Source organism: Notamacropus eugenii, chromosome 4 (assembly GCF_028372415.1).
Source record: "Notamacropus eugenii isolate mMacEug1 chromosome 4, mMacEug1.pri_v2, whole genome shotgun sequence".
Classification (NCBI taxonomy): Eukaryota; Metazoa; Chordata; class Mammalia; order Diprotodontia; family Macropodidae; genus Notamacropus; species Notamacropus eugenii.
In genome coordinates this window covers 26201609-26228472 of record NC_092875.1, presented here as the reverse complement: position 1 = coordinate 26228472, position 26864 = coordinate 26201609, and the positions used below count along the sequence as shown (strand labels likewise).

The 26864-nt window shown below is 40.2% G+C and overlaps 1 protein-coding gene across 1 annotated transcript in view; it reads left to right on the top strand.

The window, feature by feature from the left end:
* The first annotated feature begins 3795 nt into the window (after positions 1–3795).
* The window catches only part of SRRM4 (serine/arginine repetitive matrix 4), a 35521-nt gene continuing 12452 nt past the window's right edge, over positions 3796–26864 (top strand). Inside the window, exons 1-4 of the mRNA XM_072606497.1 lie at positions 3796–3803; positions 4769–4867; positions 5899–6064; positions 26264–26607. Of these exons, the coding sequence (XP_072462598.1) occupies positions 3796–3803; positions 4769–4867; positions 5899–6064; positions 26264–26607 (617 nt within the window). The remainder of the gene's footprint in view (positions 3804–4768; positions 4868–5898; positions 6065–26263; positions 26608–26864) is intronic.

Here is a 26864-nt window from a genome sequence, read left to right as displayed (position 1 = left end):
TCCAAGGTCTCACAGTCCCTTGGAACTGTTCCACATAGAAAGGTTGAGTTTTCAGGGTAACACCATTACTCCCCAAGGGATATAGCAACCCATCCAGAGTCTCTGAAACTCATTTTGTGATGATATCCGAAGGATCTTGCAACTCCCTGACACCCAACCTAGTGTCAGTTGTCCCTGACCAAAGGAACCTCTCAGAGGTGAATCCTAATGCCCAGTTCTCTCTTCCTTTAAGACTGCAGGTCTCTTAGGGCCACCCCTACCCGTGTCCTACTCATGTCTTGCAACAGAAAAGGAAGTATGATGCAACTGAGAGTGTACTAGACAGTCCTGAATCAGATTCCCAGCTCTTCCCTTTTCTAAGCATGGCCCTGGCCTAGTCACTTAACTGGCCTTAGTTTTCTAATACATAAAATGGACGTAATTAAATATGATGTGATGTAATGGAAGGAATGCTAGTTATGAGGCTCATCTACTTCCTAGCTGTATGACCTTCACCAGGTCACAAGCTCTCTGGATCTCAGTATCCTCATCAGTAAAAAGAATGGCCTGTATTCTACAACCTCAAAAGCTCTTCTTTGTCTAAATCTATGATCCTGTCTTTCTTACAGGGCTGTTCAGAAGAAATACTTTCTAGTTTTTAAATGCCATAGAAATGAGTATTATTGTTACCATATTCCCCAGCCAGTACAGGGCAGCAGATAGACTATGAGCCTTGGAGTCAGGAAGACCTGGTTCCAAGCTCTGTCACATCTCAGTGTGACCCTGGGCAGGTCACTTAACCTCTTGTTCTACCAGGTAGTGGTACTAGACTTTGAGTCAACGAGATCTGGGTTCAAATACTGCCCCAGGCACTTACTAGTTGTATGACTCTGGGCAAGACATTTAGTTTTTCTATGCCTCAGTTTCCTCATTTGTAAAATTAGTGAGTGGAGTTTGATGACCTCAAAAACTATTATCTTACTTAGAGTCCTATGAAGTTTCATAAGATTTGCAGATCAGCATTGACAGAGAGAGTTTCTTATTTATTTTGAACTTAAATACATAAAGACAAAAAAAGAGAACATTTCCATGTATGCAGTACAACATAAAAAAAGGATTCACTATAAAATCATGAATTTACATTTTATACTGGTTACATTTTTCAAAAACTATGTATTACACGTTGTTTGTAAAACTGCTCTGTTTTCTATACTTCCTTCTAAATTTTCTTTTACTCTCTGCTGTGCTCGTTTTATATTTTTTCCCTTCCTCCCCACCCTACCCTAGAGTTGTCTACCATTAGGGAATTTCTTCTTTATACCAATGAAATCCTAGGTCTGGAAAGAAAGAAAGAAAGGAAAGAAGGAAGGAAGGAAAGAAGGAAGGAAGGAAGGAAGGAAGGAAAGGAAGGATGGAAGGAAGGAAGGAAGGAAAGTAGGGAGGAAAAAGAGAAAGAAAGAAAAAAGAGAGAAAAGAAAAGAAAGATAGAGGGAGGTAGGGAGAATAGATGAGTGAATGGGTGAATGAATGAAAAAATAAGTAAGTGAATAAATAGAAAAACAAATAAGTAGACTGATGAACACATGAATGAATTGATAATAATAATAATAATAATAATGCCTGGTTATCTTTAATGCTGAGCCAATAGCTGGGTTCAAGGTATTACTGTCTCAGACATATTTTATTAAAGATTCTTAGAGGTGGAAAAGGATTCAGGCCCTTCAGGATGATGGCCTCCAATAAGAGAATTTCAGGCACTGTGACAAGGGGTCGGGAAATATCTGGGGGGAGTCTCACTGCCCTTCACCTACACCTCTGGATTGGCTAATACAGTGACCTGGTGCTCCTCAGGTGAGGTATAGACATGTGAAGAGCATCACAGACTGTCTCCCACTCCCCATTAGGACCCACAGCACCATTTCCCAAGGAGGTTAGCCTTGGATGGGAGTGCTGTCAAGGTAGCCACGGAGTCGAGTAAACTCAAGTGGAGAGCTAACACCATATGATTCCAACCCTATGAAGTTGTGGTGTACTATACTATGTGGAGGATGGGGCTCTGAGTCAGGGAGATTGTGTTTCTTCCCTCCACTAGCTGTGTAACCTTGGGTAAATAATTTCACCCCTCTGGGCTTCTTTTGTGTAAAATGAGGGCATCAGATGACCTCTGAAATCCATTTTAGCATTTGGTCTCTCTCTATGACCTCTCTGAGCCTCAGTTTTCTCCTCTGTAAAATGGGAATAGTAAGAAGACTTACCTCCCAGTATTGTTTACACCTCCCAGTGAGGCTTAAATGAAACAATGAATTAAAGCACTTTCTAAATCTCGAAGTGCTTCATCCATGTTAGTTACTGTTATTATCATCCCCATTCATCTTGTTTGATCCTTACAGCAATCCTGGCCAGTAGATGAATTATTCTCCTCATTTGACAAAGAAGAGTGAGGCAAAAATGCAGGTTGAGTGACTTGCCCAAGGTCACACAGTTAGGAGGTGTCTAAAACCAGATTCAAACTTAGGTTGTCCTGAGTCTAAGTCTATCACTCTGCCCATACACTGGGAGGCTCTTTGAAAAACTTAAAATACCATATAAAGGTCATGCTATGATGATGATGACTTTACTGGACTCCTTTATCTCAGAAGAGATAAAACTTCTGATTCAGAGTGTAGGACTCTGGGGATGCTAGAAGTGGAGATCAAATATTCAATCAACCAACAAGCATTCTCAAGTACCTACTGTATGCCAGACACAGTGTTAGGCTCTAGGAATGCAAAGACAAAAATTAATCTTCTCCTGACTTCAAGGAAATTTTCTTCTGTCTGAGGAAACAGCACATGCATATACAAGAATGTGTGAAATAAATTCAAAGCAAGTCCAAGGAAATTTTAGAAGTGAGATACTAGCATCTGAGGGGGATCAGTGAAGAGCTCCTGGAGGATGTCACAGTTTAACTGAGTCTTGAAATAGAGTAGATATTGTAAGACAGGGAGTGAGAAGAGAATGTCTTCCAAGTACACGACACAGTCTGCACAAAGACAGAGACATGGGAGATGGGACGTGGGGGGTGTGGGACAGCAAGAAGACCCATTGGATGAAACCATGCAGGTCCAAAAAGAGGCCTGACATTTAGTAAACTCGGGCCTTCCTCGAAGAATCGTTGTGAGGGTGAAATGAGTTAACCTATAGAAGGTGTTTTGTAAACCTGAAAGCACTATAAATATACCAGCTACTCTTAAACCTGGAGAGGTGGCCTGAAGCTATGTCATGAAAGCTTATAAAAAAAAAACATAGGGCTTTGTTTTTAATCCTAGAAGAAATGGGAACTAGTGGAGTTTCTGATGATGGATAGATTAGATAGATAGATAAGTTGATGGATGATGGATAGCTGAAAGAGTGAGTGAATGAGTGAATTAAGGAACTGAGAGAGAAAGCAAGAGAGGCAGACAGATGGACAGACAGATGGATGGATGGATGGATAGATGATAGAGTTAAGGAACAGATTAGGATAGGATAGATGAATAGATAACTTTGATAGAGATAAGGCAAGATCAGTGATTAGATGACAGGTAATTGGATGAGAGATGGGTAGATAGAGGAATGGATGGAGGTAAGGATGGATGAATGGACAGAAAGATAATTGGATTAAAAAGAAAAGAGAGAGATTAAGAGGGATAGATGATAGATAAATAGATGATAGAAGAATGAATTTTTAGAGATAAAGAATGATTGATGATTATTAATAATCATTACAAATAATAAATTATTAATGATAAAGAAAGACTAATTAGATGATAGAGAAGAGGATGGATAGGGATAAGGATGGATGAGTAGGTAGGTGGTAGGTAATTAGATGGAAAACAGAGGAATGGATGGATAAAGATGAATGAATGGATTCAGGGCTGGGGAACCTGCAACCTTGAGGAGACATGTGGCCTTATAGGTCCTCAATTTGAATGAATTCATACTTCACAGAACAAATCCTTTTAATAAAAGGATTTGTTCTTGAAGCCTGAATTCAGTCAAAGGGCCATACTTGAGGACCTAGAGGGCCATATGTGTCCTCGAAGCCACAGGTTCCTCAATCGTGACAGATGAATGAATGAATGAATGATACTTAGACCTGAACACTTATTAAATCTTATTGTGTGTCAGACATAAAGTAGAGAAAAGAGGAAAAAAGAGAGAGATCGAGAGTCACTTCAGTCATCTACACTTTCCCTTGTCCTCCAGCCAATTCTGGGAAACAAGAAGGTAGATAGGAGGTTACACAGGCTGGTAGCTTAGCTAAGCCAATTGGCCTTGAGATGGAAAGGTGTTGAAAAGACAGGTAGACAATGGTCCTGGGAAAGTGTAGTGAAGGAAAAATCACCTATCACATGATGCCCTTTTCTTTGGATGGGAGAACAACTTATTTTTCAAGGTGGTATTGGGAGATGTTGGAGATACAAAGAAAGGCAAAAACATAATCCTTGCCCTCAGGAAGTAAATACTCTAATGAGAAAGACAATATGTAAATAATTAGGTTCCTACAAGATATATACAGAGTAGAGGAAGATACTCTTAGAGGCCTGGACAGGAAATAAGATTTGAAATGAGTCTTGAAGGAAGTCAAGAAGCTAAAAGGTGGAGGTGAGAAGGAAGGAGAGTTTCCCAGAAATGGGTGACAGTGATGGGAGTTGGAGTGTCACATTAGAGGAACTATAAGATCTGAGAGTGTATGGAGGGGTAAGATTTCTGGGATGGTACATACAGATTCATCTCTACCGCCCTCTTTTTGGTCAATTTCCCAAAGATCCCGAAGCCGGCCTCGAAAATCTCACCGCCATCGTCACCGCCGCTGTCACTCTCGATCACCCAGCTCTGAGTCACATTCCTCCAGCTGTGAGAGCAGGTAAGTCCCGGGCTTCCCCAGGCACTGAGTGAAACCCACAGAGCAATCTTCAACTTAGTCTCCCACTGTGGATGCCACAATCTCTTGTCAACCCGGCTTCTTCCTGCTGGGGAACAACTCATGTGTATCATTTCATTGACTTGCCCTGATTCTTTGCAAATGGAGGAAGGAGAAGGAGAGAAGAGGAAGGATATTTGCTGCCTCTCCACAAGGACTGTTTCAAGCCCTGGAGGGTTAAAGCCATACTCAAGATCATAAAATACTGGAGCAATTCCCTACTTTTGACCTACCACCCTTCACTAGCTGTGAGACCTTGAACAAGTCCCTAATGCTTTCTAGGCTCCAGATTCCTCCTCTAGATGAGAGGATTGGACTAGCTTGACCTCTAAGGGCCTTTTCACCTCTGACATCCCCTGTACTAAGTCCCCTCTCAGCCTTGACATCCCCTGTTCTAAAGCCCCTTCCAGCCATCATCTCTCTTCTAAGGCCCCTGACGTCTCTGAGTCAATGACCCTGTGGAATGTTTACAAAAAGTGCTACCTCCATCTTTATACTGGGCATTTTATTTTGAGGCACTAGAAGGTGAAAGCCCTACTTTAGTCTTTGGGGCATCTAGGTGGTACAGTGAATAGAACACTGGATCTGGAGTCAGGAACACCTGAGTTCAAATCCAGCTTCAGACACTGACTAGCTGTGTGACCCTGAGCGAGTCACTTAACCTCTGTTTCCCTCAGTAAAATGGAGAAAAATAACAGCTGCCTCCCAGGATTGTTGTGAGAATCAAATGAGATAAAAATTGTGAAGTACTTAACATGGCACCTGGCACACAGAAGGTGCTCTATAAATGTTGGCCATGTGTCATCGTCATCATCATCAGTTATTTTCTCAGCATTCTGTTGGTGTCAACCACCATAACAGTTGAATTCCTCTCACCTTGGAAGGCTGGAGTCCCAATCCTGTCTTTGGTTCTCTATCTGGTCACCTAGACCCCCAATTTAGGACATTCCCTGTTCTCTTTCTACTCTTGGCAGGCACAGGGCCAGGTCCCCAGAAGAAGGGCCCAAGTCAAGGCGGAGGCGCCCACGGCCCTGCTCTAAGGCTGTCCAAAAGGGAACTGTGAGCAGCGGTGAGACCCGGTCTGGCCACCCCCCCAGCCAGAGCCTGCAGGTCTACAACTTCCTCTCATCCAATGAAGTCGTAAGTAACCTCCGCTGCCTTCTCTTTTTGTGCTGGCCCACTCCACTCAGGGTTGGGGTTGGGGGAGGAGGGAGACACTAAAGTCAAGCCAGGTTTGAAATATTAACTCCATTACAGAGATGTGAGCTCAAGTTATTTTAAAACCCCCATTATTCAAGAAAGACCCTACTGTGTCTGGAGTCATTCTCTCCAAAAACACTTGGTCACTAGGAGTTGAGTGAGAGGAAGCTAAATTATAGGCACTTTTATACAGGACTGGTTAATAAAATAGTTACCTCCTAGTAGAAGCTTTCTGTGGTGATGCCTTTATGAGCTACTATAGTTCAAAGTCATTCAAGGGAGGGCAGTGGGAAGAGAGAGTTCTTTGTCCTAGTTGGAGCAGAGAAAACCATCCACCAGTCTTTCTGTGTCAGAGGGAATCAAGCACATAAAAGACCCCACCAACATTTCATAACTAGGTCACAGTTGGTCGGTGACATTGGTTGGCAGCCAGACTTCGATTCCAAATGAGAAACACAAGCTCGGACTCTCTAGGAGGCTTTCCCTCCCAGGGGCTCCCCTAGCATTTACTTGACTTACACAGTCTCACTCAACCTCCCCATGTCTGGGTCAAGACTGGAGAGAGCTGATTCAAACAGCATCATTGCACAGATGAGGGATACAAAGCACGCAGAGTAGGTTAGGTAGCTTGCTTCTAATCATTTGGCAAGGCAATGGCAAAACCCAGGATCTGGTTCTGCCATCTTTTCAGTTCAGTGGTCATAGCAGGAATGGAAAACTCACTTCCACTTTAACTAATTATCCTTTCTTTTTTTTTTCCTTTAAGGCAGGGATTCTTAACCTAGGGTATATGACTTTTTTTAATTGATAAGTATTTTAATATGACTGGTTTCCTTTGTAATCCTTTATATTTTGTTTTGTAAATTTAAAGACATTCTAGAAAGGATTCTATAGGCTTCACAAGGTTGCCAAAGGGGTCCAAGACATCAAAAAAAAGTCAAAGAACCCCTACCTTATCAGAATCTCAACCTCTAGGTTCACACCTGTCCCATATGTCTGTGACTCACTGTGAATTGTGGGAGAAGAAACCCCTGGGTCCATGTGATCCATTGAGAGACCCTTTGCAACCTTCATTCTTAGAAATACATTGCAGAAGGCAAGAAATAGCTACAGTGGAGTCTAGGGATGGGGAGGGTGCCATGGTGGAATATTCACTGGGGAAGGCTTCCTGCCATGTAGACATCAAGGCATTCTGGGAAAGATTACTCCATTGTCCAAGAAGGTTTAAGATTGTCATCATACCTCATTGACTATCTAGGTTTATGTATAAACACCAATGTGGCCCTCTATTAATACCTACCTAAAAGATTCAATTAAATTTCAATTCATCCTCTGTTCTTTGACTTTGTATCCCCACTGCCAGACACAATATTCACTTCATAGGGGAAGCTTAATATATTCTCAGTGAGTGTTTATTTGTTCAGTTTGGTTTAATTCAACAAATGTTTATTAAGTGCCAGCTATTGTTCTAGATACTGCGAATATAAAGAGAAAAAATCCAAAGGACTTCAAGGCACTTATGAGAATTGAGTTCTAATCCTGCCTTGGCTGTTGTGTGACTTTGGTCAGGTCACTCTTCTTTGAAAGCTTCATATTTTTAAAAAATGAGAGTAGGGAGCATATTATTTCCATAGTCTCTTCCAGCTTTGATAGAGGTCTCTGACTATAGGCAGAGACCCTCTAGGTCTGAACCTTCCCAATAGAGGGTTCCCAATATTTCGATCTGATAACAGGCAGAAAATTTGAGTCACTCAAGTAATGTTGACCTCTTTTGCCTAGTTTTGTACATGTAAACAGTACCTAGAGAGGCAAATAGGGATGACTAGCACGTTGGATGGTAACAGTCAAATCAGACCTGTAAGGTTAGGTCTGATGTGGCAACATTCTTAGGAATAAATGTAAAGTACAATACTTGGGTTCAAAAAAATCAACCTTGCAAGTAGAATATGGAGGAGGTGGGTTAGATAGCAATTTATTTGCAAAAGATCTGGGGGTAATAGCGAACCACAAGCTAAACACGGAGCAATGGTATGATTATGGCCTCCAATAAATCTAATGCAATATTGGACCATGTTAAGAGCATCCAGGACTAGAGAGGTGGCAATCTTGCTGTGTGCTGACCTGGTCAAAAACATACCTGGAGTACTGTGTCCAGTTCTTGGTGCCATATTTTAGAAAAAGATGTTAATAAGCCAGAGGACATCCAGAAGAAAGCAACTAGGATGGTGAAGGGACTCAAGTTCATACTCAAGGAAAGTGAGGGTATTTAACCTATACAGACGCAAGGTTTGGTGGGGGAGGGGAGAAGGAAGCAGTATTTGTATGACTGTCTCATTGAAAAAGAATTAAAGTTATTCCCCTTGGCTCTGAAGGGCAAAATTAGTAACAACGAAAGGGATGTTGGGAAGAAATAAAGTTAAGTTTGATAAGAAAAAGCTTCCTAACATTTAAAGTTATCTAAAAGTGTAACAGACTATATTAGGACACAGTGAGCTCTCTGTGATGGAAGATTCTCAAGCAAAGGCTGGATGGCCACTTGTTAAGGATGTAAGGGGATTTTTGTTTAGGTTGGGATAAGACTAGATGGTCTCTGAGGACTCTTCCAGCTCTGAAACTCTGGATTCTGTGACCATCTCTGCCCCTCCCCTCACCTTGAGCAGAACATATAGATATATGGGCAGATGGATGGGTGGAATAGGTCATAGAGACAGAGGCAGATAGAGATAGATAGATGAATGTATGGATGGATGGATAGATGGATGGATGGAGAGAGATAGGTGGGTGGATGGATAGATGATGAATAGATGGATTGATAGATAGATGATGGGTGGATGGGTGGATAGATGGATAGACAAATGGATAGAGTAGGTGATAGAGACAGAGGCAGATAGAGATAGATGGATAGATGGATGGATGGAAGGATGGATGGATGGATGGATGGATGGATGGATGGATGGGTAGATGGGTGGATAGATGGGTGGATGGATAAATGGATAGAATACATCAGGGTTTCTTAAACTTTTTCCACTTGTAACCTCTTCAGCACTTCTTAAACTGCAGGTCAGGACCCATAGTATAAGAAGCACTGGATGAGATAGAGGCAGATAGAGATGGATAAATGGATGAATAGATAGATAGATATATGTTCTATAACTTTATCTAAAGAGCTATATATAGATATATCTGTCTATCTAGTCAACATTTTTCCAGCTCCGAACTTCTACCAGCCCTGTCATCCCTAGAAACTCTAAGAGAAACTGCTATAGTATATTTTGTCATCCATGGCTCCAGTTTCCTACCAAGACTCTGGTATTTGTGAAAACGTGACAGGAAATTCCTCCTCTTTTCTCCCCTGTAGTTTATGGCACTGACTGATCGATTGCTGAATAGAGATCTTCTGTGAGGACAGACAAAATGATTCTTTGACTTGTCAGGTGGTCAGGCTCCTGTGTCAGGGAATTTTTTAAAACTTACCTATCCAAACAGAGAAGGAATTAAAAATGCTCCAAGTTCATGAATTCCAGCTCTGTACCTTCCCAATAGAAAAGGGGAACTCTATCCTTACCATATTACTATAGGTAGTAAGGTGCTTCCATCCCTCCTTCTCATCCTCCCTCCCCTCTGCAGAACCATAGGGTTGATGTGAACTGCTCCTCCATCATCTCCTTTGCCACTTGTATGTGCCTCTGACTGTGGTTTCTTTCAGGGCTGCCTGATTCAGCACGTGTCCCATAATTCTTTGCAGAGACTAAATTATGCAGATGGGAGGGAGAGCTACTTTTCCCCAATGCATAGATTACTATTCCACTTTCCCTCCACTTTTCAATAGTTGTGTAGAGGAGTTTGCAAGTATCAAACTGGATTCAGTCACAAGTCCTGGGTTCAAATTCCAAGTCTTCCACTTACTATCTACCTATTGAGTAAATTACTTCTTCTCCTGAGGGAACATTTTCCACAAGACAAGGCTGAACTAGATGGCTCCATTCCTGATCAAAATCTATAAGCCCATCCACCATTCCTATGTGGGAGGTGGGCTCAGAGGTCTTGGTTTCAAATCCTAACTCTGCCACTAAATAACTGTGTGAACCTTGGGATAGACACCTAACCTTTGTGCCTCAGTTTTCTGATCTGAAAAATGAAGGAACTAGATTGAGGAACCTCTGATGTCCCTTCCAACCTTAAATCTGTGAGCAGTCAACCTATTCTGAGATATAATGGGTTCAAATCCCTGTTCTGACTCTTGCTATGTGACCTTATAAAAGTCAGTTCTCTTTGTGCTTTGGGGATTAAGGGGGTTGAGTTAGATATGTGTTTAGAAACCCAAGCTGGTGAGGGTGCCCACGAAACTGCTTACGTTCTGCATCACATTCTCATATATTTTAAATCAGGATCTTGGTTACTAGATGCTCCAGAGGATTCTCTTTGTGCCCTTATCCTCTTTCATAAAAAAGGAGGCTGGGCTCCATGGTCTTCTGGGAATCTTTCAGCTCTAAATCTAAATTCTCTTCTTGACCATCATTTTTGTAAGCACCCTAAAAGGTTTCTGTTGTGGCTGGATGTGACTTTTATTGAAGGGATGTCCCTACAGAATGGTGTATGCTTTTCTGCTGGAGTAAGTACTTAGGTTTAATTATGTCCCTCTGTTATAAGGGAGGACTCAATCTAGGATGTGGAGGAGAGATTATGAGGAAGAATTGTAATAAAAGAAGCAAAAGACATCAACAAAACATATTTAGGAAGAAGAAAAAAGCTTCAGAAAGAATTGACATCTAGTTTTGACATCTCTCCAACCCCGCTTTTCCCATGACTGCTCTCTTCCTTTTCTCATGGCTAGTTTCCTAGTACTTGCTTCCACTCTTCTGGAGCATTTAGTAACCAAAATCCTGATTTAAAATGTATGAGAATGTGATACAGAATGTAAGCAGTTTGGGTTTCTAAATACATATCTAACTCAACCCCCAATCAAAGCAAAAGACTATCCCCCACCTCAGAATCTCCCATCTTGGAGCTTGAACTGGCAATAAGAAGGGTGGAGACTCCACAGCTGCCAACAGTCCTGGACAGTTTAGATCTGATGAAGATTCTAGTGTCATAGCTGGTCTCGGTTTTCTCTTCTGTAAAGTGCATGTGTGTGTGTGTGGGAGGGGGGGAGGCTGGACAAGATGACATCTAGACAATTTGTCAATTGACTATTAATTAAACATTTGTTTGATCAATTATTAAATATTTGTCAATTGCCTACTATGTGTGCCAGACACTGTTCTAGGTACTGGAGTCACACAGACAAATATGAAACAGCACCTGCCCTCAGGAAGCTTATATTCCAAGGGGTTTATATATATATATATATATATATATATATATATATATATATATATATATATATATATATATATACATACATATATATATATATACATATATATATATAGAGAGAGAGAGAGAGAGATGTGTGTATGCATATGTCTATATATTTTAATCAGCACATAGATACATTATATATGTATATGTATATATACAGACATAGATGTGCATACACATATATGTATATGTGTTCTTAACCAGGGTTCTATACTTCTTTTATGTATCTCAATAATTAGTTCCCTTTGTTAACCTATGTATTTTATTTTATACACTTAAAAACATGATTCCGAGAAAGAGCCCACAGGCTTCCTTTGATTTCCGAAAATAAAATAACAATAATGCTATGACTGAAAGCCAGAAGAAACCTCAGAGGACACCGAGACCAGCCTCTCATTTAAAAGAAAATAAGTTGTATTGATAATTTTAATTTTTACATCAAAACAATTTCTAGAAATATGCCCTCCATCTTCCATCCTGGTATTGAACCCATCCTTGTAATAATGGGGGGAGGAGTAGAGAAGAGAGGGTCAATCAATCTACCCAATGTAGGGACCTTTTTCTGTTGATGTACACATTCTGATTAGTAGTTCCCTACTTCTCTAAGGAGAAGACCCAATCCTGGGTTGTTGTCTTTTGTAGAGAAACTGAGGCCTAGAGAGAATCATGGAACTTAGAACTGGGTAGGATCCAGAGATCATTTATTTAAAACTTTTCTCATTTACAAATGAGGAAACTGAGGTTTAAGTTGGTGAAATAATATGGCCATGGTCACACATGGAGTATATGGAAGAAGCTTAATTCAAACTCCAGTACTGTAACTCCCCAAATCCATGAAACCTTTTCCTCTATGCCATGGACAAATGGTTTTCCCAAGGTCACAATAACTGGTCAGCAGCAAAACTAGGGCTGGAATCCATGGCCGGGATGCTCATCACATTGGGCTACATCACCTCAAATCCATTTCAATGGCTGACACTTGCTGATGTGTATCAGTGAAGACAAGGATGGAGGTAAGTCGCTAAGACGGAAGAGGAGGGATGAGACAGCTCCACCGTGATTGTACCTAAGCGGATGCCTTCTGTCCTCCCTACTGAGCTGGTGTTTTCCAATCTGTCATTTTTTAAATGGCAAAATCAGATTCCTTCAACACCATGCTGCAGCAGTAAGAGATGCACAGCCCTTAAAAAATCAAGGATGGGACCACTAAATCAAGTGGGGGTTCGTTTTCATATATGAATATGTAAACCCAGGCTTGTTTCTTATTTAAATACTAGGAAGTGAACCAAGGTAACTTGAGGCTATCTCTAGGTCTAGGGCAAAATCCAAGTGATAAGGATAGGGCATGATCACGAAGGACAGCAGGATATTGGGAAACCAAAAGAGCCTGGGAGGGTGGGAAGAGAAGGGGGAGGGAGTGAGTTGAAGGATGGAAAATGAAAGGGTTCCCAAGGCTGGTTGGATAGATAGGTAGATAGATAGATAGATAGATAGATAGATAGATAGATAGATAGATAGATAGATAGATAGATAGATAGATAGATAGATGGATAGATGGATGGATGGATGGATGGATGGATGGATGGATGGATGGATGGATGGATGGATGGATGGATGGATAGATGGATGGATGGATGAATGGATGGATGGATGACTGATAGATACATACATACATACATACATACAGATATATATCCCTATGCCTCCCCACTTGCCTATGTCATAAGCCATCCCTTTTCCTTCACTAATATCAACCCAAAACATCTATTATTTGTAATGTCCCCATGCTAGGAGATGATGGGGAATAATAATAGTAAATAATAACAATCGTAGGCAACATTTCTATGGCACTTGAAGGTTTCTGAAGTGCTGAACATGTATTATCTCTGTCGATCATCACAACAACCCAGGGAGAGGGAAAGATGCTGTTAAAATCCTCCATTTTACAGACAGGGAAACTGAGGCTCAGAGATATTAATTGACTTTTCCAAGTCACCTAGCTAATGAATGTCAGAGGAATGACTTGAACTCAGGTCTCCCTGACTCTATAACCACCTTTACATCCACTATAGAATAGAGGGGTCAAACTTGTAACCCTCCCCACGAGCGTACAATATAATTAGGTAGTGCTTAACAAAGTAAATAAAAGTACAGCATAGATGATATTAATTTTCTAAGATAAGATATAGCCTGTTTCTAATTGAGTTTGATACCATGGCACTATTCAATCCAGTTCAGTTAAACATACATTTATTAAATCCCTACTTTGTGCCAGTCACTGTGCTAATCATTGGGCTAACGTTTATTTGTCTAAGTAGCATTTCTATAGCCCTTTAAGATTTGCAAAGGATTGTCCATGTATTATCATGTTTGATTCTCACAAATATCCTGCCCACCTCAACCCCCTGCCCCCTTAGCAGGGAGTTCCCCCAACCAAAGTCTTGGCACTGCCAAATGAGCCACCATTAGAAACCAATATGGATTCCTCCTCAAAGGAAATTCACCAAGGTTGCACTTAAGGAACACTGAGCCTTTGCATCTCCCTTGCAACTAAAATGGCTTCTATTCACCTTAGAATATGAGCTCCTTGAGAGCAAGGATTTCTCTGTTGGGGTTTTTTCTTTGTAACCCCAGGGCTTATCATACAGTAGGCACTTAATAAATGTTTGTTGGTATTGTAATTATACCTGGCACTATGTTGGATGCTGCCTATAGGAAGACAAAAATGAAATTGTCTCTGCCCTCAAGAAGTTTGGATTTTATCCACAGAGTATTTCTTTCTCCATCCTTGATTTAAGTCAGAACTTACATTTATGGGTTCCATTAATGGACTTCAAGCTTGAGCATTCTGTGGGTAAATTACTCGTGAAGTCTACCCCAAGTTCCACTCATATGCCTTATTGTCACTCACAGGTCTTCTCTTTCCTCCTCTGTCTTCTTCTCTCCCCTCCCCGTGATTGTCACAGTTTCCTTCCCCCATCAGTCTTCCAGTGAACACTGGAGTTTGTACAGGGGTCAGTGACACGGAGTCTTCATTGATCTTCAATATTATCCTACAAGGGGAGATGAAAAGGAGCAAAGAGAATAACCTAATGTCCCTTAGAAATGAGAGCTCACCAAAGATGTGAGAGCAATCCTTCTAGCCAAAAAGCCAAGCCACACAGTTCTGCTCACAAGAGAATGTTCTATTCCCCATATGGCAAGGGGGAAAATTTATAGCTGTATCTCTCCATGGGGCCATTTGAAGCCCAGTAAATGGCCTTGTTCAATTTAATTGGAATTCTCTTCCTGATTGTATTTTTGTAACCTATTAGGTCTGGCTGTCTCTCGATCTTGAGATTCAGTTAAAATTAAATTTTGAAGTGTAAGTGAGAGGTTGTCTTTTTTTTTCCCCATTCTTGATTAAATAATGATTTGAAACAAAAACAATAAATAACCACACAGGCTTTCCCCGAGGGCTCAGAGAGACTCCCTGTGAAAATTGAGGGAACTGAAGTTCATAGCGGGTATTTAATTACTTATTAAAAAACGCTCTGTGTTAACACCAGAGCATTAAGGATGGAAGAGATGAGACAGACGCTGAGAGAGAAAAAAATCTAACATGAGATAGAATACTTAATGAGTATAGAAATGGGCGGGGGGGGGGGGGGATATGGGAAAATCACTTTATTTTTCCAAGCCTCAGTTTATCTGCAAAGTAAGACCATATATAATTCAGTTCAACAAACATTTATGAAGCACCTCATTCTTGCTAGACTCTGAGCGAAATCTCAAAGGTACAAGGACATCAACGAAATGGCCCCTGACCTTGAGGAATTTACATTCGACTAGATTAAGGGTGAGGGAAAAGCATATTTTCATATAAGTTAATGAGAAATAATACACTGTGCAACATAGTACATATATACATATAATCACATACTTTAAAACATACAAATTATAACATATGCATGTGTACAAATAACATATAACTAGAGAACATACATATCATGACATAGCATACATAATATACACATGATATATACATTATAATGGTAAAACATATTATATCATAGTATACTTACACATAATATACACATTACAACTCAAGAACATACCTACTATGACAGCATACACAATATGCATATAATACATACACCTTATAATGGTAAAACATAACATCGTACACATGTATACGTATAACATACATACATTATAACTGCAAGACACATATTATGACATGGCATACATATAAAACATGCACCTTATAATAGTAAAGCATATAACATATACATAATATACACATACACATTATAACTGCAAAACACATATTATAATATAGCATATATAATGCTACCTATTCATACATGTATGTGTATGTATATACTATAACATATATGTTATAGTATACATGTATATAATATGCATAACATACATATTCATGATGTATAAACTATACACATTATAACTGCAAGACATACACATTGTATAATATAGTATACATATGCATAATGTACATATACACGAGATGCATATAGCCTATGTGCATTATAACTGTTACATCATTCTGAGTGGCAGAGTTGGTGATTGGATGATCAGAAAGACTTCCCCAAGGAGGTGGGTCATACTTGAGATGAATCTTAGATGGAGAGAGATCCCAGGGGGACAGAGGCTCAGGACGGGAAGCATCGCAGGGAACAGACCCACCCTGGACAAAGCCACATCAGTAGCAAGTAGAATGTTGTCTGTGGGGAATATATAAGTACCTCCCTCACAGGGTCATTGTGAGAATTAAATGAGATAAAACAGGGAGAGTACTTTGTAAAACTTTAACATGTTTTTCAGAGTAGTGATGGTGTATCTGTTTAAAAAAAAAAAAACAAAACAGTGGTGATTAGAATCTTTATTCAGATAGAAAAGTTTTGTCAAAGCTTCCCAGCATCTGGTTATCCCTTCAAATTCATTAGCTCCTTAGGCACATTTCTTGGTCAGAGCCAATGAGAAAAAAATACAGTAAATAGGAAATTAGATATTTCTAAGGTGTCTATTTCTAGAGATACTCTTATATTTATATATATATATTTATATACATTACATAAACTCTTATATTTAAGAGTTTAAATTTAGTAAAAAGTGTCTATTTCTAAAAGACTGCTTCCAGAGTTCAGTAAATCATATGTAATGGCGTTAGTTCACTTTGTCACTATCCAGGCTTCTTAGCACAGCCTATTTCTGTACATCCCTCTAGAGTGCACATGGGATAATGGGAACACAGACTTAGAGCTAGGAGGCACCCAGAGGCCATCTAACCCAACCCCCTCATTGCAAAGAGGCAGCAGGGTTGCTCAGGTAGACAAATTACAGGGGCAGGATTTGGACCCAAGGTCACTGACTCAGAATTCAGTGTTCTATATGTGTATGTATGTATACATACATATATATATATATATATATATACACACACACTATATGACAGATTTAGAGCTGAATGTTAGAGATTATCTCATTCAGCCCCTTCATCTTAGGGAGGAGAAAACTGAGGTTCAGAGAATGCATAGGTCAAAACTTAGAGTTTAGAAGGACCCTTGAAGCTCATCTAGACCAATCTCATTTTTACAGATGAGAACACTGAGTCCCAAAGTAGAAAAGTGACTTGCCCAAGGTTCTGTCTCTAGTAAGTAAATTTGGGATTCAACCCAGGGCTTCTGACTCTAAATTAAGTTATGTTTTCCCACTGTACCATACAGCCTCCTATTCATATGTATGCCTTGTTGGAGGTTCTGATTAAAGTATACATGCTCACATAAAAGAAAAGAAGGAAAAGCAAAATGTTAGGGCAGTGATGGAGCTGGGTCAAAAAGACGGGGCCAAGGACCCATAGGTATGCTCTCAAGGATCATGGCTTGTTCAGAAGTGAGGATCTCCCAGAAATATTCTCATTCATCTTCTATATCATTCTAAGGCTGACCTGGTCACTGACCCCATGAGCTTATACAGTCTAGAGAAGGTATGAGGATAAAGGTGGAGAGTAGCTAACATGTTTTTAAAAAAAGGGAGATTCAGAATGGAAAGGCAGAATCAAGGAGTTCTAGCATGAATTCTGAACAACCCTTTTCCCAAGTGGAGTCTGGGGGCAGTGTAATGGAGGAGACTTCGACAGCCAATGGATGTGAAGCAATCCATGGCTTGCATCTTAAGCACCAGTTCTAGGAGGCTGCCATAGACTATGTCTGGAGAGTGAGATGCAGAGGGAAAAGGAGTGCATAGACAGAGATTTCCTGAGATGTTTAGTGGAACAGGGATGTGGGGAAGGGTTGATGGAAATTCTAGAAAACAACCCATTCTCATATCGGTAAACAGCACATCCAGATGTCAGTAGGGTTTTCTATTAATAGTAACTATCTCTCCCATCTGCCTTTTCTGACTTTCTTTCATCTCTAGTACCTGGATTCCTTACTCTTGATTAGAGATGGTAGGGGAATGATTTTAGAGGAAGAGGGAGACTTTTGTTACTCTCCCCCCCCCAAGGAAAAGGTTCAGTCAATCTGCTCCCCCCAGTAGGTCCAGTCCATTAGTGAAAGCTTCAGTTCAAGTATCACATGAGGTCTTTCTTGATACCCAGCTCTCCCCAAATGCTAATCACCTCCCCCTTACTTGGTATGTAGCATCATGGCATCATAGCATGGCACTTGAAGCTAGAAGAGACTTTAGACGCCCTCTCATACAACTCCCTTAGAGATCAGGACCATACAGCTAATAAGAGTCAAATAAAGATTCCAAATCAGGTCTTCCTCTGTCCACCATATAACACATCCCCTCTTTTATTTTTTATTTCTTTTCTGTGGTCATATGTGGATTTGATGATCCCCCCACTAGAACATGAGCTCCCTGAAAGCATGTTTCTTTTTCGTGTTTATTTTTGTATCTCTAGCACCTAGCCCAGTGTCTGACACATAGAAGATTCTTACTAAATGCTTATTGGTTAATTGATTGATCCCTGCTGCCAGAAACTCAAATTCACTGAATAAAAGGCAAAAAGACAGAGGTAGACAGGTTTCAGGATTGATGGAGAGAGGAAATGTATGGTATGACAGCCAAGAAAGAAAGTGAATGAATGAATGAATGAATGAATGAATGAATGAATGAATGAAAATAGTTTCTTAAGTACTTACTATGTGCCAAGCACCATTCTAAGCACTGGGGATACAAAAAGAAAAGCAGAGACAGTGCCTGCTCCAAAAGAACCCACATTCCAATGACAGGGAGAAAACTCCATTTGCAAATCAGATCGGAAAGTTCCCTTGGTTCTTAGGGTACAGCAGCAAAGCAGATGGCAATGCTTCATTCTTTAATGAAATTTCCTTGGATAGAAAGCCACCTGCTTCTGGTGTTGAAGCATTTGATATTTCCAAAGACTGAGAATTTTCTTTTCTGGGTAATGCAGTGGTAGAGATCTTCTGGAAGACAGTCATAGTGTTGGGGCATAAGCAAACAGACCCTTTGTAGTCTGGCTGGGTTAGGCCACTCTGGAGTATTGTGTTCACATTTGATGGAAGATATTGACAAGCTGGATAGCAAAAGATCTCAAGATCTTGCCATGTGAGAATTGGTTGAAAAAAATGGGATTGCTTAGCCTGGAGAAGAGAAGAATTCAAGGTGAATATCAGTGTTTCTTTCAAGTATCTGAAGGGCTATCAGGTGTATTTTGCTTGACCCCAGGGGCCAAAAGAGGTAGAATCAGAAGAAGGTACAAATGGGCTTGATAGCAGGAAAATACAAGCAATGAAAGAGTGGTGAGTGTTTCCCTGGGAGGTGAAGATTTTGCTCCTGTTAGAGATTTTCAAGCAAAGGCTGGATGGCCACTTGTATGTGTCTTAGAGAAGACTCTTGTTCAGGAAAATTGGACTAGGTGGCTCCCCAGATTTTGTTTGTGTACAAGACTTGTTGTACTTGTCCTCAGAGAGTGTAAGTAGAAGCATTGGGGAGTGTTGCGAAGAGATTGATGTAGGCTTAACGTAAGAAACAATTTTCTATCTAGAGATGTCCCAAAGGGGATTGGACTGACTTGGAAGGCAAATAGATAAATAGATGGATAATAGATAGACAGATGGATGGTAGATAGATAGATAGATAGATAGATAGATAGATAGATAGATAGATAGATAGATAGATAGATAGATGATAGATAGATGATAGATAGATAGATAGATAGATAGATAGATAGATAGATAGATAGATAGATAGATAGATAGATATGATGGATATATAAATAGAGAGATGGTGGATAAGATAGGTAAATGGGTAAGGGGATCTAGATAGACTGATAGATTTTTATATGTATATATACATACATAGAGAGATGACAGGTAGATAGAGAAATATTAGAGAGATGATAGATAGATGAATACATAGATGGCTATATAGATATAGATAGAGCATTTATTAAGCACTTACTATGTGTCAGGCACTGGGCTAAGCTAAAGTATGCTCCAAACAAGGGTTGAGTAACCCCTCGGGGTTTGGGGAGAATAGATTCTTGTTTAAGTCCAAATGGACTCCATGATCTATGAGATTACTCGTAACTCAAAGACTCTGTTGTTCTTTCTTTATTTTTCTTTTGGCAAGGCAATCAGGGTTAAGTGACTCACCCAGGGTCACACAATTAGTAAGTGCCAAGTGCCTGAGGTCCCCCCGACTCCAAGACCCGATGGTCTAGTTAGCACCACCTAGCTGCCCGATTCTGTAATCCTTTAAGCTGATATGGAGTTTTTGTCTTCTTTACTCTTCCATCCTAAATCTGTCCTCATTGTCATTCACATTCTCACTTGTTATCAAAATCATAAGCTCTTAGGACAAGAAGGGACATGAGATACCTCATTAAAAATCGAGGAGCACATTGAGAGTCAGAGAAGGGAAATGTCCTATTCAAGGTCACATAACTAATCTGTGGAAGAGCCAGGACTTAAATAACCCAGCCTCCTGACTCTTAGGTCTTTCTTTCACGTAGTGTAGCCTCCTTGGGGAGACAAAGCATGAGAGAGAAGGATATCATGGAGTCACTGTCACTGGGTATCTTTAGGAAAAGAATAGAAAACTCCAGATCTTAAGCAATTTAGACATTGTGATTTAGTGACAAAGTGAATAGAGTGCTAAGCCTGAAGTCAGGAAGACCTGACTTCAAAATCTGGCCTCAGATACTTACTAGCTGTGTGACCTTAGGCAAGTCACTTAACCCTGTTTGCCTCCATTTCTTCAACTGTAAAATGGGATAACAACAGGACCTACCTTGGTTGTTGTGAAGATCAGATATTTACAAGGTGCTTAGGACAATGTATGGCACATAGTAGCCAGCATATGCATGCTCATTCCTTTCCCTGATTCCTTTGTGTCAACATAGATAAGTTACCACTGTTTAAGTCTCAGTGTCTTCATATTTAAAATGAGAGTGTTTGGTTACTTGATCCCTAAGGTCCTCCCCAGATCTTATGACTGTTCAGTTGACATGAAAGTACTATTACTCTTTTTACTAATAATGACAATTTATTAATAAATAATCTGATTATTAAATATATTAATACATTTCTACACCAATTTAAGAATTAGAAAGTATTTTCCTCACAACGATCCTTTGAAATATTATTATTGTATACAATTATCTAAGTGTTATTATCATGTAGAATCATAGGAGGTTATTTCTTTTTTCCATATAAGAGGTCATGAAGGCCTAAACTGGGGAAGGGGGAAAGAGGTATGAGTATAGAAGAAATTCTTGTTCAAATGTCCTGTGGGGTCCCTTTGGCCCAGATTCTATGATGATTCTCTTTGGAGCCAGGAGACCTGGCAAAGTCATTTAACCAGTCATTATTATCAAAGTCACTTAGCTGACTTCATCATCTGTCAAATGCAGATAATTAGGATATATTTTATATATATATATATATATATATATATATATATATATATATATATATATATATAGAGAGAGAGAGAGAGAGAGAGAGAGAGAGAGAGAGAGAGAGAGATGGGACCTCAGAGGTCAGTGAATCCAACCCTCTTGTTTTGGAGATGAGAAAATTGAACCTCAGTTTGATAAGATGACGTGCCCAAGGTCACACAGGCAATAAGCATCAGAAATGAGGCAGGAACCCAGATTATAGAAAGAGAATTTTGGAGTGGGAAAGGACTTCCTCAGAGACCAGTTAGTCCAACCCCCCTATTTTAAATGGAGCCTCCTCATAGGGAGATGAAAAAATGCCTGCCTTCAAGCAACTTAAATTCTATTAAGGGAGTCAAGACATACACATCTGAGTACATACAGCATGTATGCAAAATAAATCCAAGGTAATTTTGGTGAAGAGATACTAATGGGATGAGGGTGGCAAGGATAGGACAGCATTGAATCTGGGCTTTGAGATATCACCTATTCACTAATCTATGTTTATTTGAGACTTGGACCTCCCCACTCCCAAAACGATTTGCAGTAACAATTTTAGGGAAGCAGAAACAATGGATGGTTTCAGGTAATAAAATGCTGGGAGAAGGAAAAAGGGGGAGAGGAAAGGAGAGGGCAAGGAATTCTGGTTGTAAGTTTACTAGAAACTTGGCAGGAAGGATAAAGCAACCGTCTCTGAGTAGGGATAACTTGGATCTAAGTCTCTCTAATTCATACTGGTTGCAGGACCTTGGACAGGGCATTTAAATTCTTGGTGTTCTCAGACAAGGCTCTAAGACTATGAATTGTACAATGGCTAATAATCTGCATTGATAGAGGAAGATCCCATTCCCTCTCTCTCCAAAAGGATGAGGCAAATGATTTGGGTCATGTAGTTTTATTTGGCAGTTAGGTGGGATAATGGATAGATCACCAAGCCTGGAGTGAGGAAGACTCATCTTCCTGAGTTCAAATCTGGTCTTAGACATTTATTAGCTGTGTGACCCTGGCTAAGTCACTTCACCCTGTTTGCCTCAGTTTCCTCATCTATAAAATGAGCTGGAGAAGGAAATGACAAACCACTCCAGTATCTTTGCCAAAAAATCTCCAAATAGACTCACACAGAATAGCACATGACTGAATAACAACAAATATATATGTGTGTGTGTGTGTGTGTGTGTGTGTGTGTGTGTATATAAAATCAACCATTTAGTTTCTCTGTAGCATGGAAGTCTTTTACTCTAATAAGTCATATTGGGGATGAGAATAGGGGGAAACAAAGTGTATGTTCCTCCGTATTGTTGACCTTAATTTTAGCCATCCTTGAAGGAGTAGGGCAGGAGGCACCCCTGCATTTCCTATAGTATATAGAAGTTCTCACCCAGCTATGGTAATCCATTAGAAATAACAAGGTACAAAGGAATGGAGTGAAAGGGTGTTTTATCTCATACAATGGACATTGGTGAACTGCAGAACATCTCAGGAGAGTGAGCAAGATGGTAAATGAATGAGTTTATGAAGACCTGTGGAAGAAATTGGGGATGTCCAGATTGAAGAAGAGGAGAGATGAGAGTTACCACTAAGTAACTGTTGGACTGTTTTGTGGAACAAGATTAGATTTGTCCTGTTTGATCCAGCAGACAGAATTAGGAGCCAGTGGGTGAAAATCACAAGGAAGTGAACTTAAACTTGATGGAAGAAAGAGCTTCCTAACAGAGCTATCCAAAAATGGTTTGGATTTCCATGGGAGATGCTAGGTTCCCCTTCTCTTGACATTCAGGCTAAGGCAAAATGACTACTTGCCATGGATATTGGAGAGTGGTTTCTCATTCTGGAATGAGGTTAGATGACTGTGGAGGTCCCTTTCATCTCTGAGATTAGGAGCAGAATTCTGGGACATCTATGTCGAATGTGTAGAATTTGGCATATCAGGGAAAAAGTGGTGTGTGCTCCCACTGGTAAACTGAGGAATGTGAGAAATGATTTGCCACATGGGCTGTCCCAGAGGACCTGGCAGATAGAACCCACAGGTTGGGCTCACTGATCCTTCCCAATGTTGGCAAATACTCCCAAGACAACCTCCTCCCTTCTCCAAGTTCCTGGATTAACTAGCCTCCCTACTCCACTACCAATTCCCATGGTTCTCCTAGGAAGTCTTCCCAGAGCCTCAGAGCCAGAATGGACTTCAGCAGCCATCTATTCCAAACAAATACCCCCAAAAGAATCCCCTTTACAATATCATAGGTAGCTATGGGGTACAATGGGTAGAATACTGGATCTGGAGTCAAGAAGACATGAGTTCAAATCCACCCTGAGACATGTATTAACTAGTGACCCTGGGCAAATCACTTACCCTCTGTTTACCTCAGTTTCCTCATCTGTAAAATGGGGATAACAATACTACCTACCTCCCAGGGCTGTTGTATGGATCAAATAAGATAATATTTTAAAATCATTTAGCATAGTGCCTGGCACATAGTAGGTACTATATAAATGTTAGCTATCATCATCATTATTATTGTTACTGTGATTGCAAAATTAGACTTCAGAGCTAGGAGAGAAGGGGGAGGTGATTGAGAATAGAATGTAAGGTTTGAAATATGCCACTGACTTCCCTGGAAAATCCAGTCTGAGTAGTTTTTGTTGGTGTTCCCTTCTAAAGAGTCAACAGCAACCTGCTCACAGGTCACTTAGAAGCTGGTCTTTCTTAGTGTACTGAAGTGGGCATGAGGGCAGAGTAGTTTTCCCCTAGCCCAGTGGCCGATTGTTTCCCATTTGGGCTTTAAGCTCACCTCACCTCCATGTGAAGAATGTAGGCAAGTGTATCTAGGCCCCAATTAGTATAAATAATTAATCTTGTGAAGTAGTCACATTATTTGAACTCACATTACATATTTCCATTAGACTGGAACCAATGTTCGTGTTTAACATAACTATAACTTTAAATATTATGAATTCAAATACATGTGACCACTACACAGGATTCATTATTTGTACAAACTGGGACCTGGATGTCTTCCACACACCCTAAATTTCAGTCTCTTTCCCATTCTCCCCCTCCAGAGTCAAGTTAAACCACTGACCACTAATAGAATGGACTTGGAATCAGGCAGCCATTCTGAAAGGCTATCTCATCCCTATGAATTCTTGGTGACACTGACTGGCCTCATGCATGGGCAGTCACTTTCACTTCTCTTTCTGTGGTTGAGACATCCTCCCTGTGACCAATCGATCAAGAAGGGACTTGACAAAACCTGTTTTTGTCTGAAGTATCCAGATATATCAGACAAAACCAGGCATTGACTGTTGATTGAGCCCATTTGCTCTTTGATCAATAAAGATCTGACAAAAGGAAACCAAAACCAAGCCTTTAAAATGCCACACTGCTCCTAAGAGGTACTGGTAGGAGTTCATCATGGGGAGCTCCCATTGACTGTGACAACACAGACCCAATTATTTTTTTAATCCACAAAACCTTGGACTATCCCTCTAAGATATGAAAGGTGAAAACAATGGCATCCCTCTTATGGGATTCCCTTAGTCATCTCCTAATAAAACTCTGCCAATCTTTCCAATCCAGTCCAACTATTGACCAACCATTCAAGTCATACCAGTGTTCTTCTTCCCCTCCAACAACCTAAAGAAATAGGTCTACTCTTCCTGGTGTTTTTTTTTTTTTTATTTCTACATATATATGTGTGTAACCCTATATACATATATATTCAGTCTGTGTATCCATGAGCCAACCTAAACAATGATGGTGATTAATGAGATCGGTACCTTTGGTTCCCAATGAGAAATCAAAAAGGATGGACTATCCTCAGTGGCAAACAGCCAAGCTTAAAAAAAAAATTAAAATTTAAAAAGAAACTGGAAATTTAAAAAAAAGCAAAACAGAGAGTAAGAATTTGAAGAGAGGGTTTATGTTTTTTCTTGTAATTTGAGAATCTAATGATGGACTGATGTTCCCCGCTCTTCCCTTTTTCTTACACCTTACCTACTAAAGGAGGAAATCTTGATTGGTAAGTGGATGCTATCCGCTAAGACCTTAGGGATTGTATTAGAGACCACTCCAGAGCTTTAGCTACCTTCTCCAGGGGGAAAAACACACACACACACACACACACAGAAATCTCTGTATAGACCTTTTTTTAATTTTTTTTCAGCTGAGGATTTCACTTTGTTTTTTTCTGTTCTTTTGATTTTATTTGTTTTTCTTTTTCCCCTTAGTTGAAAGGTGCTAAATATATTGGTTTGCAAATTTTCCTTTTATACTTATGTCCTTTTTTCTTTTCTTTTTTTTTTCTTTTAGTGTGATGTTTGTTCCATGTTCTATTCAGGAAATGCTTTTTCTTTAGAAAAAAAAGTCAAATTCATTGAGAATTTGGTTCGACTTTAAAGTTTTGGGTTTATCTTTTTCCCAAAAGAAAATATTTTTAAATCCATATATCCTTTTATTTTCATTTTTTTCTTCCCTAATCGCCCACTCACCCACCCCATCATTTTTTTTTGTTTGTTTAGATTGACTTGAGGGATGATGCATTCCCTCTTTATTTAGTTTTCTTTCTTTTGTTTGAGTTAATTTATTAGAAAAAAATATCCTTTTATTTTTCTTTCGTTCAGTCTGGATCGCATGCTACTGATCTGTGCATGATATTTCCAAACTTCCAGTTTCCATATCAGGGGGAAAACAAGTGTCTCCTTTCTGTGGTTTTCTTTCAGGGATATGTTCTTTTTGTCTGGGTCTCTCTTCTCTCTTTCTTTCCTTTTGTTACAGTGCATCATGAAGGTAACATTTCTTGGTTTAATTAGACACAGCCCAGGTGCCCAAGTGCTCAGCCAGGTCCAACGGGTCTGTTTACTTTCAGATTTCTCGGTCGGGGTCTTCCGTTGACCCCTTTAACAAAACAATCAGCCCGCTTGGCAATCTCGCGGCTCCCCGAGGAGGGTCCCAGGAATACGACTCAGGAAACGACACTTCCTCGCCACCCTCGGCAAGGACCAGCTCCTCCAGCCCCCAGGATGGCCAGGACAAAGGGAGCCCCGGCCGGCCAGGCTGCGGGCGAGGAGGCTTGGCAGCGGGGAAACCCAGACTACTGCTCACCAGTGATAACAGCTCGGATTCGGGGAATTCCTTCACCACGTGTTCTTCCCAGACCAAGGGACCCGCCTTAGAGACTCTCTCTGCAGAGCCCCAGGCCACTGTCTCAAGGTCAGTGCCACCAGCACTGAAGGAGTCAAGCCCATCCAAGCAATTGGAGAGTCACTTACTAACCCCCGCAGGCACATGTGCCCTTCATTCTCATCCCTGGTTTTACCCCAATACCCAGGGGACACAGACTTATTATTGACTTGGAGTAAGAAAGACGGCAAAACATGGTTTAGTTTAAGTCTATTTTATTTAATTTTATTTCCTTCTTTGCAAAATTTCAAATTTTTCAAGAACCTTTCAAAACTACAATGCTATAT